Source organism: Ambystoma mexicanum, chromosome 8, assembly GCF_040938575.1.
Source record: "Ambystoma mexicanum isolate Mex_15411 chromosome 8, UKY_AmexF1_1, whole genome shotgun sequence".
Classification (NCBI taxonomy): Eukaryota; Metazoa; Chordata; class Amphibia; order Caudata; family Ambystomatidae; genus Ambystoma; species Ambystoma mexicanum.
The window spans coordinates 1,500,832,617-1,500,850,137 of NC_090929.1; the positions used below are offsets into that span (position 1 = coordinate 1,500,832,617).

The 17,521-nt window shown below is 49.4% G+C and overlaps 1 protein-coding gene across 1 annotated transcript in view; it reads left to right on the plus strand.

The window, feature by feature from the left end:
* Positions 1 to 13,141: 13,141 nt before the first annotated feature.
* The window catches only part of AS3MT (arsenite methyltransferase), a 1,233,739-nt gene continuing 1,229,359 nt past the window's right edge, over positions 13,142 to 17,521 (plus strand). Inside the window, exon 1 of the mRNA XM_069611692.1 lies at positions 13,142 to 13,414. Within this exon, the coding sequence (XP_069467793.1) occupies positions 13,389 to 13,414 (26 nt within the window). The 5' untranslated portion in view covers positions 13,142 to 13,388. The remainder of the gene's footprint in view (positions 13,415 to 17,521) is intronic.

Below are 17,521 nucleotides of genomic sequence, written 5' to 3' on the forward strand. Positions count from 1 at the left end.
TGGATGAGCCGCCAGGCGAGTATCATGGGACCAGTTTAGGGCCTGTAACCGAGTCCGAGCATCAGGGATATACAGACATTCCTGTACGTAAGGTAATCCCGATATCAATTGTGCTTTTAGCCCTTGAAGTACCTCCCCATGGTCAGCAGCCCAGTGGCGGATCCGTTCTAATAAGGAACCGGTTGCAGCACAGACACACATAACCGTGTTGTGTGGCAAAACAGGAAGGACTGCTTCCTCGAAGGGGATATCAACTCCGATACGAGAAAGTGCATCGGCCTTGCCATGCAAGGGGCCCGGTCGATAAGAAACCGTGAAATTGAATTGAGCAAAAAACAAATGCCATCTGATTTGTCTAGAGTTGGTACATTTCACCGTGGATAGAGCTTGTAGGTTACGGTGGTCCGTGTAAACCGTGACAGGGTGTCGACCCCCCAGTAGATGGTGTCTCCACTCCTTAAAAGCAGCTCGAATAGCCAATAGCTCACGTTCCATTATAGTATAATGTTTTTCCGGAGAAGTCAATTTCCTGGAAAAGAAGGCTACTGGATGTAGTTGCCGAGTCGTGGGGCATTTTTGAGATAAGATCGCCCCAAGGGCAAGGGCAGAGGCATCAGCTTTGATGATGAAAGGTAATAGGGGGTTTGGATGTAGCAAGACCGGAGCCGTAGTGAACGCCTCTTTCAAGACCTGAAAGGCGTCCTGAGCCTGAATGTCCCAACAAAAGGGAACTGAGGGACTGGTAAGGCGTGTCAATGGGACTACAATGGCTGAAAAGGATGCAATAAAGCGTCTATAAAAGTTAGCAAATCCTAGGAAAGATTGCAAACCCTTAAGCGAAGTAGGAGCAGGCCAATCAAGGACTGCTCGTATCTTTGCATCATGCATATGAACACCCTGAGAGGATATCACGAATCCTAGAAACTCCACAGAGGAAACATGAAAGACACATTTTTCAGCCTTTGCATATAACCCATGTTCCCGAAGACGGAGTAACACCGTCCGGACATGGTTCTCATGTTGTGATAACGTTTCCGAGAATATTAATATATCAACCAGATATATCACAACAAAAACATCCAACAGATCTCGGAAGATGTCATTGACAAAGTGTTGGAAGGTTGCGGGGGCGTTACATAGACCAAATGGCATTACTAGGTATTCAAAAAGGCCGTATTTGCACTTGAAGGCAGTCTTCCACTCGTCGCCCGCACGCACTCTCACCAGATTGTAGGCCCCCCTTAGATCTAGTTTCGTAAAGAGTTTGGCGGTAGAGAGGCGATCCAACAACTCCGAAATGAGGGGTAATGGATACTGGTTTTTTATTGTCACAGCGTTAAGTGCACGATAATCTACACAAGGCCGGAGATCCCCTTCCTTTTTTGGGACAAAAAAAATCGGGGAAGCAGCTGGAGAACGGGAAGGTCTTATATGTCCCAATCTCAGAGATTTCTCGACGTACTCCTTTAGGAGTTCTTCTTCAGGCCGTGCCAAAGAATATATCCTTCCGTGGGGGAGAATGGCATTGGATACCAAATCAATCGGACAGTCATATTCCCGATGTGGCGGCAGTTGTTCAGACAAACCTTTGTCAAACACCTCAATCAGGTCCTGATATGCAGAAGGTATTTCCACCGTCATCCTAGTAGTAGCGTTACAAGTGAGGATACTTGAAATCAGAGCCTTACATGGAGATGGGTGAGATGTCCCGTGAACTGAAAAGCAGTCCTTCAGACACAAGGGAGAAGAAAAAAGCACTGTTTGTTCCACCCAGTCAATGATAGGGTTATGTTTACGCAACCATGGGAGGCCCAAGATGACCCCAAATTGCGGTGTGGAAATGAGATCGAAGGACAGGTATTCTGCATGCCCTTCCGTTGTGCTCATCCGCAAGGGTTGTGTTTGTTTAACAACATGACCCGAAACCAAACAGGAGCCGTCTACTGCATAAACAAGTTCTGGTGACTCCTTAGGGTCTACCGGGATATCATAGGTTGCTGCCAGATGTTCATCCATATAGTTACCTGTTGCCCCGGAATCTATCATGACTGGACTAGAAAAGACTTGAGAGTTGGGCAACATAAAAGACATATCTAAATATATGTGCGCGGCAGCTGTCTGAAGGAATGAGCCATTGGAAGGCTGACCCGTCACGTCGGCTCGATTTAGGGACGGGTCGTGGCGTTTCCCGCCCGTTTAACAGGGCGTTTAGGGCAGACACGAATGAAATGTCCCGTTTGTCCACAATACAGACACAGATTGTTTTGCATTCTTCTCTCCCTCTCTGCTTTTGAGAGGGGACCTTTTACTGCCCCAATTTGCATGGGTTCTACCTCTCCAGTGGTTGGAGAAGATCCCAATTCGGATTTGCCAGGGCGAGGATCAAGGTGACGGCGTTCTCCACGCCTTTGTTGCATCCGAGCATCGACCTGTAACACCAAATCAAGCAATTCCGGAAATACTGAAGGGATAGAAGGGACAACGGACAATGCGTCCTTAAGTTCGTCTGATAACCCCTTATAAAAGACTGCCGCCTTTTTTGATTCAGGCCAAGAGGTTTCTGCGGCCAGCTGATTAAATCGGGCTAAATACGCCAAAAGAGGTTGTTTCCCCTGGGAAATTGCCAAAAACTCTAAATCCGAAGCCTGAGCCTTATATCTGGTGTCAAAGACCAGATTCATGGCGACTAGTAGGGCATCGAAATCGTACAAGACCGGGTCATTGGACTCCAACAACGGATTCGCCCAGGCCGCAGCCATAACCCCTAGATGAGAGAGCACAAAAGCTGCTTTTGTTTCAGAATTAGGGAATGCCAAGGGACGGCATAGGAAATGTAAACGACATTGATTGACAAATGTCCTATACGTTTTTGGATCTCCTGTGAAGCGTTCCGGGGGTGCCAATGGAAAAGGACCCGGCAACACCACAGGGGCTAGGGGTGTCGGAGGAACCGGTGGTGGTACAGGAGCGGGAACATCCCCAAACTCCTCATCCACCGGCAAGGGTTGCACAAAGCTTTGCATGACATCCATGCGTTGGTGCAAAGCGGCATGTGCTGCTGCCATGTCTGTGCGTAACGTGGTAAACGCTTGCATCATAGCAGCCATAGGATCTGCATTAGGATCCATCTCGGACAGGCAGGCACCAGTATTAGGCTCCTAAATCTGTCGCGCTCCGAGGGTTCCACGATCAGTCTGAGGAATCACTTGGGTTAGATGCCGCTAAAGTAATTCAGACTTCCCTCCTGAGAGCACAGCTTGCAGGGAAAAGAAACACCTGTCAGGCCAAGGGCTCAGGCAAAAAGGCAGAACGCACAGCGGAGCTAGAGGGAAGAAAACAAACAAAGCAAATATTACATACCGTTTGTTGACAATTCCAGTCCCTCTACCCCCTCCGAGCCCCACAAGCTTACCTGTGTATTCCTTTCCTTCAGCGGAATACCTACTTGTGATAATACACAAGAATGGGAGTGCATGAGGGTCAGAGGAAGTTTTCTTGCTTGAATGAAGGGGGACCATAAACTTCCCTCAATGGTGGATTAGTGATGTCAACAGAAGAGTGTCCCCCAATCCAATGAGTGAAAACAAAATCAAATGTTCCAAAAGCAAGTAGGCAAAAGAAAACAGCAGAGCGTCCTAGTATCCAAGGAGTGAAGCCAAGTGTCTCAAGATCCAAGGGGGCGGAGTAAATGATAAGCGCAGCAAAGCGTCCCAAAAAATAATCCCACGAGTGATGAACACAGCAAAGCGTCCCAAAAAATCCCACAAGTGATGAGCACAGCAAAGCGTCCCAAAATAATCCCACGAGTGATGAACACAGCAAAGCGTCCCAAAAAATCCCACAAGTGATGAGCACAGCAAAGCGTCCCAACAATGATCAAGAAGTGAGGTTTCTCCGCTCGGGGAGCGGGTGGCCAAGAGTGATTTGAAGACTACGGGGTTGAAGGGAGGCGGAAACCAGACATGAGAAGTAGAATCCAAAACAAGTCCGAGGTGTATTCCGTGGTCGAGCAGGGGAGTTGATCAAAAGAAGGTCTAAAGCAGAACCAAGGAGACGATAACAAGGTCCAAGGTAAGCATAGAATTCAGGAACCAGAAAGGCAAGGAATAGGTGAAAAGGAACTTATTCCAAGAGCGTAGCTCGCGTAACGCAATGGTTTAGGAGCACCGGCTTGCTGGGGGCGTGGCCATTTATAGGAAGTGAAATGCAAATGAGGCGTGGAACGCACGCAAAAAGAAAGTAAAAAACGTTCCAAAGGTTCCTTGCGGGCATCGTCCTCTTGGGAGATGTAGTTAATTACCGGCGGTGGCGTCGGCGTTGCCGCAAACGCCAAGTTAAACGCCACGGGCTTCTCCCCTGGGCATAAGGATAGCCTAAGAAACCGGGGGACGTGACACACAGTTCCTGAGCCATTGGTATGCAACACACTTCATCCGGCCACATGTGCAAATCGAAAGAGCTCTAGCAACACCCTACCTTCTCCGCGCAGTTATACTTAATGAACCACCGGCGCCCTCAACGCCGATGAACACAATGGTCACGACACATACGATTTGAAAAAAAAATCACCAAAAAGAACGGAATCCAAACCAGATATACCCCCCTCCTGCCGGTGAGAAGTATCCCAGGGATACCCGTAACATCTGAAAAGGTTTTCCAGCTCTGGACCAAGAAACTGCAAATCCATTCACTAGGCGACCTGTTTCCGAACGGTTCGTTCCTCTCGATTCAGGAAGCTCGAGACAAAGGTGGAAACAACGCCCTCTACGTTTTCATGTATTACCGCACCCGACACGCCATACAGTCTAGCTTTGCCACGTTCCCGCTCCAACCACCGACCTGGCCACTGCTCCACGGAGTGATTCAAGCCCAAGGTGATGGCCGCCTGGTGTCAAATATCTACAAGGCCTTGTTAACAGAAAAACTCACTCGCTGCTTAAAAGCCCGAACAAGGTAGGAAAGAGCGCTGAATACTATGATACCCGACGAAGACTGGGCATACATACTACGACTCACAAAAAAAGTGGCAATAAACACAAGGTACAAACAAATTCACTTCAACTTTGTCCATCAGGTCTACCACACTCCAGCAAGACTTCACGCCCAGAGGACGACAATATCCGCCTCCTGCTCTCGCTGTGGGCACCCGGAAGCCGACATTGTACACCTGGCATGGTCGTGCCCCGAAATAGGTGCGTTCTGGACAGCAGTCCTAGAGACAATCTCAGCTATAATTGGAGTGCAACTAGAACCTGACCCAACACTGACCATGCTAGGACTAACCAACCAACTACCAGATCATACCAGAAAATTGGCTAATCTACTTTTGGTCCTGGCACGCAGACGAATAGCTTGTAACTGGGGCAGAGGACCGCCACCAACACTAAAGCGATGGCTTCAAGGGTGTCCAGTCAATTGGTCGACAGCAAACTGGTCGACTGCAATTTGGTCGACACCATTTGGTCGAATGCCAAATGGTCGAAGTTTTTTTTTTTTTTATATATGTGTTTTGTGGGTTTTCGTGTGGGGGGAAAAAGAAAAAAAGGGGGTTGGGAGGGGGACCCCCCCAAAAAAAACCAAAAAAGGGGTAAAAAAAAAAAAAAAAAATTCGACCATTTGGCATTCGACCAAATGGTGTCGACCAGTTGTCCTGTCGACCAAATGTTAATGTTACCTACTGTCAAGACACCGAAACGAACTACCTACGAACTCTGCCCCTCCACGCACGCCCCCCTGATATCTGGGGCCTCTATATTGCATACCTGTTAAACGCAGATGACGACTCGAGTTCGCAGTCTTCACCTCCAGTACAAAACTGTAGCCAGCAACCGGACACTTCAGTAGCAGCCACGAGTGCCGAACAACAACAACACTAGAACTGATATGAAACTGAACCCGACATTAAGCGGAGATCGTTCCGAGAGGGTGTGGGGGGTTAAGGGGTCCTCTGACCGGTGCACGGTCTTGTAATGTCTCACTATTTCATTGTTGGAAAATCAATAAAGAAAGTTTAAAAACAAAAAAAAACGTATAAACAAGAGTTGCTCCTGCCGCTACTGGCCATGCTTAATGAGGCTTATGAACGTGGGGGGCTGCCAGAATCCCTACGGGAAGCAGTGATCATCCCGCTCCTGAAACCAGGCAAGCCAAGCACAGACTGTGGGTCATATAGGCCTCTATCGATGCTTAATCAGGACAGCAAAATCCTCACAGCTGTGCTGGCTAACAGGCTTAAGCAAGTCATAGGCAAATTGATACACTCTGACCAAACGGGCTATGTTCCTGGTAGGAATATAACTGACAATCATAGGAGATTACAGCACATTATTGACCAAACGGAGAAAGACCCCGGCGAGCTGGAAATTGTCTCGCTGGATGCGGTCAAGGCCTTTGATTCAGTGAGGTGGCCCTGGTTGATGGCAACCCTGAAAGGATATGGGATGGGGCCGGGGTATCTGAGATGGGTCAAGATGTTGTACAGCTCCCCAATTGCAAGGGTTAAAACGGGTGCCATAATTTCAGATAAATGGCAATTTAGCAAGGGTACTAGACAGGGATGCCCTTGGTCACCCATGTTATATATCCTAGCGTTAGAGCCACTGGCAGTATGCCTCAGACAACAATACGGGGAGATAGGGATCTGTGCTGTGGGAGGTACTCACCTTATATCACTGTACGCTGACGATATGCTTTTGTATCTGCGCTTCCCGGAGGAGAACCTTCAATATGTCTTGGAGGTGATGGAATGTTACGCAATCCTCTCGGGCGTAGCAGTGAATCCTAGGAAGTCTAGTGTATTCCCCCTGGGGAGGAATAAAAGCACCCCAGGGAGACACCTGCCAGTTTTGCCAATACCATGGCGAACTGAGACGTTTCAATACCTAGGTATCGATATATACCACTCGACGGGGGCAGAACACAAACACAATACGGAGAAGGCAGTTGATGGTATTAAAAACAGCATGGGATTTTGGTCCAGATTGCCCTTGGCCATGATGGGGAGGGCGGCTTTGCTTAAAATGGTAGTCCTGCCCAGGTTGCTACACTTTTTTGTAAACATCCCGTGTGTGATCCCTAAACCTTTTTTTGTTAAACTTCACAGCCTGTGCAGGGGTTTCATCTGGCACAATTTTAGAAATAGGGTGGCCCTCTGGAAATTACAAAACTTGTGTGACAGGGGGGGCATAAACCTGCCGAACTTTGAGTTATATTACATGGCAGGTCAGCTGCAATATGTGGCAAGGTGGCTGTCCGAAGAGGAATCGGCTGAAGCTAGACTGTTGCGTAGGGATCCAGCCCCCTACTTCCTCAGAGAGACAGTGTGGCTGCTGAAATCAAAGGTAACGAGAATGGCGGGTTGTTGGTGCTTGGATGGGAGGTAGGGCGTAGGGCATGGCAGAATATGGGAGACCCGGCCCCGTTTTCCCTGCAGGTGCCGTTAGGGGGGTTGTGTGGGGAAGACTCCCAACTGATAAAAGGGGTCCGTAGATACTGGGAACCAGTGGGTCTAGCTACCCATGGCGATATATGGCAAGAGGGGGCGCTGGTGGATTTTCAGAGTTTAGTGGAGGACACCCGGGTGCATAAGGGCCAGCACATAACTTATCCTAGAATCATTAAATTTGTGAGAGAACAATGGCCTGAGGCAGTGCTTGCAGAACAGCCTGATGCCACCATAGAGACGATGTATGATGTCTCGGAGGGTGGGCACGAAATATCCCGTATATATGAGCTGTTGAGCACCAGGGTGGGGAGTTGCTCCAACTAAGGCGAGATTGGGAGGATGAGGTGGGTGCACCCATGACGAATGGACAATGGGAAAGAGCCCAAAGGTATCATAAAAAGGTGTCCCGAAACGCGAGACTTCAGCAGATACAATTATATTTCACTCATAGGGCATACCTGACCCCAGCAAAATAGCCAGGTTTGGCGGCCCGGAGAAACAGAAATGCCCTAGGTGCGGGGAGGTAGAGGCTGGGTTGTTGCATATGTTTTGGGCTTGCCCGGAGGTGGGTAGGTTTTGGACAGAACTGAAAGCACGACTAGCACACAAAGGGGTCACGCTAGATGTGGAGTCGGCTTGGGCATGCATGCTTGGCAGTGGCGTCGCCAGGAATCAAATTTAGGAATGGCACAGAGGGGGCCAAAGACAAAAGTAGGGGGGCACAGGCAAAAGTAAGGGGAGGACATGGTCACTGCTCGTCTTAGGTAGGGGGGCACAAGGGGGGGCACAGGGATTCACAGGGGGGGCCCTGGCCCCCCCAGTCTCCCGCTAGCGACGCCACTGATGCTTGGGGGTTTCACCAGACCGTGTAACCTGAGACACATTAGCAAGATGAAGGACCTGGCCTGCATTTTAGCCAAACGGAGAATCGCAATGTGTTGGAAAGCGGCCCACCGGCCCAGAATTGAGATGTGGTGGGCGGACCTTTTAAAGTGGGCAGAAGCTGAAACGGCCGCTTGGTATGAAGCCGTCACTAGAGTGGGGAGGAAGAGGTGGCCCCTCTAATAGCATGGAGACAATTGGTGTCCTCAATGGCGGGCCCCTCCCAGGCCAACCACAGGATGATGGCATGGAAGAGATAGTTATAGTGGACACGCCAGAAGATGTATAGGTTTATGACATGGGTATATTGGCTCAAGTTAGTGGGGTGGGTGGGGGGAGGACCGAAGTGTGCATTCTGCAATACAATGTTTGAAGCTTAATCATGAACGTCCTATTTGTTTGTAATGTTTGAAGTGTTGTTTATAAAATAATAAAAATATATATATATTTTTTTAAACCTGTCAGTGCCGGTCTTTACTGATAAGGACCATAATGCACTGCCGCCCCTCGCCGCAATCTGCTGATCTACACACGCGGGTGTAGAGAGGTGCGTACTTGCCCCATTTCAGTTCACAGACGATGGTTGGAGACCCTCTGATGATGTGCTTCATATTTTATGGGAATGACCGCACGGGTCACGGATGGCCCAGTCATAAAGTTCACGTATGGCCTCAATTGTAACAGATGGCCTACTCCCTCCAGCGCCATAAAACTAATGGATGGTCGACTGCTCTCTGGTGGCCATAATTCATACTGATTGCCAGTCACTACAAGGGGGGTCCACTGCTACAGGTGCTTCCCCAGTGGCAAAAATCTGTCACGGTGGCCCCACCTCCAACTGCTACAGTCTTTTCCCGCCCCCCAGCCGCCCCTTTCATGCTCTTTAACTGTTGTTGGGCCATGTTGCAGGGGTCAGCTCACCTATGAGGGCTGGGGGTGCCGGTGGATGTCTCCTCTCCAGGTTTCCTCTCAGAGTGTCTCACACTCCTGTCCTTCCTTCCAGGTAATGCTCTCTCTGGAATTCCTCCATCCTCGTCGCCATTGATAAGATGTACTCCTGTGCTGAAAGAAGTACTCCAGAGCCAGAGGTAGGGAACAAGCTTCTTTACTAGGTTTCCAGTTACAAGATGACACAAGAGGTAAGTTCATGGGTAGGCAAGTAAAGGTACAAGGATACATAGGAAGACATCCACCGGCCTCCATTCTCACAGGCAGCTCACTCTAAGTGAATCTCATGGAACACACAGGGCACTCACACCACAACATTCCACAGCTAACATTCCACCAGGCATTGCATCACGCATTCCACCAGGCAAACATCCAGACAGGGTCAGAGCAAAGAGAAGCAGGACATAACATGCAGCAAGAATACACAGCAGGCAGTCGTCTGTTGGAATGACTGAGGAGCGGGAAAACACTAGTCTCTTTTATTGAATTAGTCACCTGGTGTACAGACACGTGACACAGCACGAGCCCTTAGCAGGCACTCGTCTTTAAAAGGGAGCACACCACAGTGCATAGCTCTCAAATCACCACACCCACCAACTACTTTGTTTCATCCGTCTTAGAGCCACGACTCTGGTGCATAATTCATTTAAATTGTTCTTTTGTTTTGTAAGTGGGGATTGGCGTTGTCTTGCTTTCAAGACGAACGCATTGCCCCTGGGCTATCCTTCCTCCCCAACACCCTGACACAGGAGCAGTCTCATTAAATGAGTCAACACAGCAGGCTGGGGTACAAAAGAAAGCCAAAGGGAAATGTAGGGAACAGCCACAGAGACTAAAGTCTACCGAGCCAGGACCAATAAGCTGCTACTTTCAATGTTGTGTTTATTTAGCCTCGTGTGAGACAGTGGGTTTCAGTTTATACTTTGTAACAAAAACGTCACCCTCCTTACAATCAGCTGTCTCACTTGCCAAGCTCCCTATACGCCCATTCACTTCAATGGGCTCTCACCAGACCAAAAAACCTGTTTTCACCCGCCTTGGTGACAAAAAAGGTTGAGAGCTAACAGTGAATATCCAGAATGTGCATGATTGGCAGGTGGTCCCCCTCACAGATGGGATAGAAGGAAAAACCGGAAGAAACTTCCCATTAAGGTATTTGTAAATGCTCGAAAACCCACAACACACAGCTGATTTTCAAAGAACCGGCTATGAAAGTGCTTCCTAGTTAAAATGCTGCTCCTCAGAAAAAACGGAGGTACAGCCAGTGCTTAAAGTGGGCCGGGGCCTGCCGTGGCGGCCCGTCAGTCTCCAAAAAGTGGGACTGAGCCGGAGCCTGCGGGAATTGCGGGATGCATTATGCGGCCGCAACGGGAGATGCGCCTGCCATGAAGTCAGGCAAGCTGACAGAAGTGGCAGCCAGCCACAGCGACGCTGTGACTGGCTTCTTCTTCTTCTTTTTAATTATCGAACGCGCGGGCGGACCCACGCAGGCGCTTCCCCATCCTAAAGGATGATGTGCACCAACCCCACCAATCAACACACAGGCCACACTTCCACACAAACCACCATCTACCCAACCACAAACAACCACACACCCCAATTCAACACCACCAGCCACCCTACCGCAAACTACACCCCACCTATCCACACCAACAGACAACACCCCAAACACACACCACCCAGCGAGCCCGGAGACCGGCGCGCAGACCCGCGAGACCCCAGCCCGTACGCCTACACATGCGCTTCAGGCGAGGCACCGCGCGCTGCCGCCCACCCACCGCGACCAACCCGAGCGACACCCACACTACCACACGAACCTCCAACCACCAAACCACAACCAACCACAACCCCCAATCCAACACCACCAGCCACCCCACCGCAAACAACCACACCCCCCACCACCAAAACACCACCCAGCGAGCCCCGGAGACAGGCGCGCAGACCCGCGAGACCCGAGCCCGTTCGCCTTCACACGCGCTTCAGGCGAGGCACCGCGCGCCGCCACCCACCCACCGCGACCAACCCGAGCGACACCCACACTCCCACACGTACCTCCAGCCACCAAACCACAACCAACCACAACCCCCAATCCAACACCACCAGCCACCCCACCGCAAACAACCACACCCCCCACCACCAAAACACCACCCAGCGAGCCCCGGAGACAGGCGCGCAGACCCGCGAGACCCCAGCCCGTTCGCCTTCACACGCGCTTCAGGCGAGGCACCTCGCGCCGCCAGCCACCCACCGCGACCAACCCGAGCGACACCCACACTCCCACACGTACCTCCAGCCACCAAACCACAAACAACCACTACCCCCAATTCAACACCAGCCACCCGCAACCCCACAGCAAACAACCACACCCCACCAATCCAACACCAGCCACCTGCAACCCCACCGCAAACAACCACTCCCCACCAATCCACACCAACAGACACAACACCCCAAACTCACACCACCCAGAGAGCCCGGAGCCCGGCGCGCAGACCCACGAGACCCCGGCCCGTACGCCTACACATGCGCTTCAGACGAGGCACCGCGCGCTGCTGCCCACCCACCGCGACCAACCCGAGCGACACCCACACTCACACACGAACCTCCAGCCACCAAACCACAAACAACCACTACCCCCAATACAACACCAGCCACCCGCAACCCCACCGCAAACAACCACACTCCACCAATCCAACACCAGCCACCCGCAACCCCACCGCAAACAACCACACCCCACCAACAGACACAACACCCCAAACTCAGACCACTCAGCGTGCCCGGAGACAAGCGCGCAGACCCGCAAGACCCCAGCCCGTACGCCTACACATGCGCTTCAGACGAGGCACCGCGCGCTGCCGCCCACCCACCGCGACCAACCCGAGCGACACCCACACTACCACACGAACCTCCAGCCACCAAACCACAAACAACCACCACCCCCAATTCAACACCACCAGCCACCCTACCACAAACCACAACCAACCAATCCACACCAACAGCTACCCTACCGCAAACAAACGCCCCCCACCAACTCACACCCCGACCCCAGCTCCGCCATCCACCCGCCACTTCCAAACGCATCCGCGCAACACCTCTCAACAGCCCAACCACCGTCCCGAAACATGCCAACTGCACTTCAACGTCTAGTCCCCATTCCCCGGGGGCTCCGAGAAACGGGACGGCTGTGACTGGCTGCCACTTCCGTCAGTCATAGTAACTGCATCTGGTGACCCCTCACGCGAGAGGTCACCAGAAGCCGTTACTGTCCCTTTGTTTCCCCAGGTCGCCGAGGCGTCTTTAACCCTCGGCGAACCTGGGGATTCCTCGACATATTTCGAGGTTTATAAAAGATGGCTTTGAAAGAACACATTTCAAGCCATCTTTTATAAAGCTTTGCCGATGGACAATTTTGTCCGTAGTCAAAGCTTTACAAAAGATGGCTTCAATTGTGTACTTTCAAAGCCATCTTTTATAAACCCGAAATGTTTAAAAAAAGATGGCCTGAAAACTAGGCAAACCGTAGGGTATGCACACAAATATATATAAATGTTATATATTTGTGTGCGTACCTTACTAATGGTTTGTGTACTTTGCAAGCCATCTTTAATAAACGTGGAAATGTTACATATTTCTATGTTTAGAAAAGATGGCTTGCATAGTACACAAACCATAGTAAGGTGCGCACACAAATATATAAATAACATTTATATATATTTGTGTGTATACCCTGCGTACTTTTTAGGCCACGCCCCTTTCACAAGCCACGCCCCCAAATGAGCCCCCCCCCCCCTCGATTTCTTACCCCACTTAAAGCCCTGGGTACAGCCGTATTGAAATGTAATGGATAGCATTATTTGAAGAGGCAGACACAACTTTTCTTTTAAAATGAGTGCAATTACAGACATCTAAAACAAAAGAGATTTACTCCGACAATTGCCGGAAACTCTCGAAGAGCAGCATTCCTGAAACATACGAAGCCAATGAATCAGCATTTTACGCTTGTTCGAGGAACACAAAGTCCATAGGTTTTGCTCACGTGGGCACGGCTGCCGCTGCCTATCAGCATTACAGGACCTTCGTCGCCATTTTATAAGGAAGCAGCCAGAAGCATTGGAAGATGTCTCAATGTTGTCGCCCGGAAAGGTAATTACGTCCCGCGCAGCCTAAAAAAACCAGAAAACGCACCACGACCTGTACGTGCTAGAGAATACTCGTTGCTGCCTCCCCAAATCAGCGTTTGTTAAGCATGCGTGTACAGGGCGTCCTGAGTATTTGTAAAAGTACTTACGCAGATGTATATTCAGTGGGGGAAATTAAAAAAAATGTGAAGGGGGAGGCAACAAGGGCCGGTGTGGGGGCGGAATGGAGGAGGGGGCAGAGATCCGATGAGGCGGAGCTGGCAGTTGTACTCCGCTCAAAGGAAATGTTCAAAATAATAGTTTTTTTTTAAATGGGGCAATGTATTTCTTGCTGCTTCTTTCCAAACTCCGCACTGTACATAAATTCCACTTTAAATCACTTCCATTGAAGTGGTGCTCCCAAACATATGTTATCAGTGCCACTTAAAAAATATTTTTTTTATTAAAGCATATGGTTAGAACAAACCTTTGGCCAAACACAAAACATCAAATTTCTCGAATACGCTAAAACTGGCTATATAAAACAAGCATTTAAATATAAGCATATAAATACAATCATAATAATAATAAAACTATCAGATTTAAGGAATTAACAACTTCCTTAGGGAATTAAAAACAGCATTATTGCCAGGAGGGTTTGTAAGTAAATACTCAGTACTGTTAATATTGCATTTATACATTTAAACAACCATTAGCTGGCAGGCCAAATTCCATACATGATAGGCCGCTGCCGTTATAACAACACTTTCTGCACAGTATAGTGTATTCCAAAATTGATCTCCCTCTATGGATAAGCTATTATGTATTAGGCCATCATAGCTGGTCCTATAACAACATATGAGGGACGGACATTGAGTTAAAAGATGGCGAATCGTTTCAATATGTGTCTTACATATTCTACAAAGTCTTTCACTACATGGTATGTTCTGCCATCTTACCTGTATGTTCACGGGTCGTGAGAATATTAAATCGTAGGTACAATATAAATATTAGCAGACACTAATTTAGTTAAATAGGTCGGAAGAGAATCACGACAAAAACGTTGGGTACTATATGCCTGATAAATAGTTTTACTACTTAAATACCTAATGTTTTCAATAAAGTCACAATTTTATTTTTTAATCTTTTTTAATTTTTTAATATGCAAGAATATAATATTTTATAAATATTAGCAGACACTAATTTAGTTAAATAGGTCGGAAGAGAATCACGACAAAAACGTTGGGTACTATATGCCTGATAAATAGTTTTACTACTTAAATACCTAATGTTTTCAATAAAGTCACAATTTTATTTTTTAATCTTTTTTAATATGCAAGAGGAGTTGGAAGCTTCCAATAGCAAATCGATATCCAGACGGAATAAATACTCAAGGGCAGACTTTTTTATCTTTAAAACTTCTCTTTATTATTTTAATAACATGAAAACAAAAGCAATAGCTCCCGCAACTTGTCGCAACGCCCCGCCCTAGCGCCCGTGACCCCCCCTTCTCGCTTCCATCTGGTGATTAGGTGTGCACGTCCAAGAGTTTCAGTCTATTGGGTCGCCACTGCTCCCGAAATTCTCCCTTTAAATAGTCCAGGGTCTCTCCCCATTCCGCCGCAAAATTGCAATTTACAGCAAACGTTGCCCACTCCAATGAAATAATCTCCCACAATTTCCTCAAACAGTCCTGTTCCGTTGGAATCCTGGGGCTCTTCCACCTTTGGGCAATGAGAGACATTGCTGCCAATATGAAGACTACTTTTGCCTTATAATGTTCTCACCCCCCACCTTCCCTCCCCGAGCTCCCTCTTCTTTCCAACCAGGATCTCGCAAGCGTCCTGACTCGTGCCTTCCCCAAACGCCTGATTTAGCGCTTGAGAGATTTCCCTCCAGAAGGGCCTAATGTTAGGGCAATCCCACAATATGTGGGCCTCCGTGCCTTCCCCGCCACAGCCTCTCCAAAATGTCCCGGATGTAGTTGGGAACATTGCCTTAATGCGAGCTGGAGTATAATGCCAGCCGAATAGGTACTTATACCAGGCCTCGTGAAGCTGGGAAGCCCTAGCCACTTTCGGAATAAGTCTCCAGAGCTTCTTCCAGTCCTCGCGTTCCATTCCCACCCCTAGGAGCCCCTCCCACCTGGACATTTATGGCCACTTCATGATCGGGTCTGCACTTTCCAAAAGCTTATATAAATCCGAAATCAGCCCCCTGGGCCCTTCATGCGTCAGGAGGAATCTTTCACTGAGTCAGATCGAGAGTCGCTGCCTTTCGGATCTCCTTGGACATCACCCAGTGTATTGGAAGTATCTGAGTAGCCCCCCCTCGTCCACCCCGAACTCCCGTTCACATTCTTCAAAAGATTTCACATTCTGAACTTGAAATAAATCTCTAATGACCCTACACCCCCCGCTTTCCCACTTCAGGAATTCCCCCTTTTCCAACCCCGGGGTAAAATTTCCATTATTGAAAATAGGAGTGCACGGCGACTGAAAGGTAGTAATCCCCAGTTTATCCACTGCCCTGTCCCAGATATCAACCAACCCCTTCTTTATGTTACTCATATATAGATGCGCCGGTCTCAACCTGCGCGGGAGCCATAGTACCTCTCCTAGGTGGTGCCGAGCTACCGCTCTGTCCATCTTGACCCACTACTTGTTATGTTCTGCAGAAAACCACTCCTGAATTACCCTGAGCTGTGTGGCCTCGTAGTAGCGTCGAAAGTTCTGTAAGTCTAGTCCCCCCACTCTCTTAGAAGCTACCAATAGCCGTTTCGCCAACCACGGTGTCCTGCCCTCCCAGATAAATTCTTTAACTGCTTTGTATAATTCCTTGAAGAAGGGCGCTGGGACAGGCAGCGTAACTGCCTGAAATAGATAAAGCAACCGTGGAAGGACCACCATCTTGAGCACCGCACCTCTACCCAACCACGATATCTTTAGGGAGCTCTACTTCCTGAGGTCTTTTTTAATTGACGTTAGCGTGGGAGTGTAGTTCGCCCCGTACCATCCCGACAGCTGAGGAGTGAACCTAACCCCCAGATAACATATCCCACCCGGACTCCACTTAAATGGGGAGGCTGCTCTCATGGCCTTTGCCTTGTCGCCCTTCAGCGAGAGATTCATTATTTCAGACTTTTGCAAGTTCACCCGCAGAAAAGAGATTTCCCCGAATTCAGACAATAGTGCCATGCACGCCTCTATGGACCCCCCCCTGGGCTCGCCAACGTGAGCAGCATGTCATCGGCGAATGCCGCCACCTTATGCTGAATCCCCCCGAAAGGGATGCCCTGGATGTTCTCTGCCTCTCGTATTGCCTCTAGTAGGAGCTCCAGGTACAAAGGATACAGGAGCAAGGAAAGGGGGCACCCCTGCTTAGTACCGCGTCCGAGCTTGATGGGTCGAGACATCACGCCGTTCACAAGTAAACGTGAGGTTGGGGCTCTGTAATTCGCCTGCACCATTCTAATAAATCCTGTGCCCAGCCCCATCCGTTCCATGACCAGGAAGAAAAAGGACCACTCCACCCAGTCGAATGTCTTCTCGGCATCCAAGGCTAAAAGAATCACCGGGGTGGGAGTCTTCTGCACTTTCTCAACCAGGTGAGCCACACGCCTAATGTTGTCGGCCGTTTGTCGGCCCTGTACGAACCCTGTCTGATCCTGATGGATCAGCTCAGGAAGGTGCTATTCCAACCGCCTAGCCAGGATTTTAGTATAGATTTTCACATCAGAGTTTATAAGAGCAATTGGCCTATAGGAGGTACTCTCCTCTGGATCCTTGCCTACCCTATGTATGAGTGATATTTGGGCCTCCTCCATTGAGGGAGTGATGCAGCCGAGTAGCCAAATGAATTATAGAGTTGTGCAAGGTATGGGGCCAGTATGACAGAGTAGGTTTTGTAAAAGAAGATCGGGAAGCCATCAGGGCCCGGGGCTTTATTGCTGGGAAGCGATGTAATGCGCGGCCCGCACCTCGTCCTCCGTGATGGCCCGTCCCAAATCTTCCCCAATTTCCCATGAGAGGCGCGGGAGGGTGAGAGCATCCAAGAAATCCTTCTGACGCTGAATGGCCGGACCCTGAGATGTGTACAGAGCTTCATAGAACATGGCTAGCCGCTCCCTGAT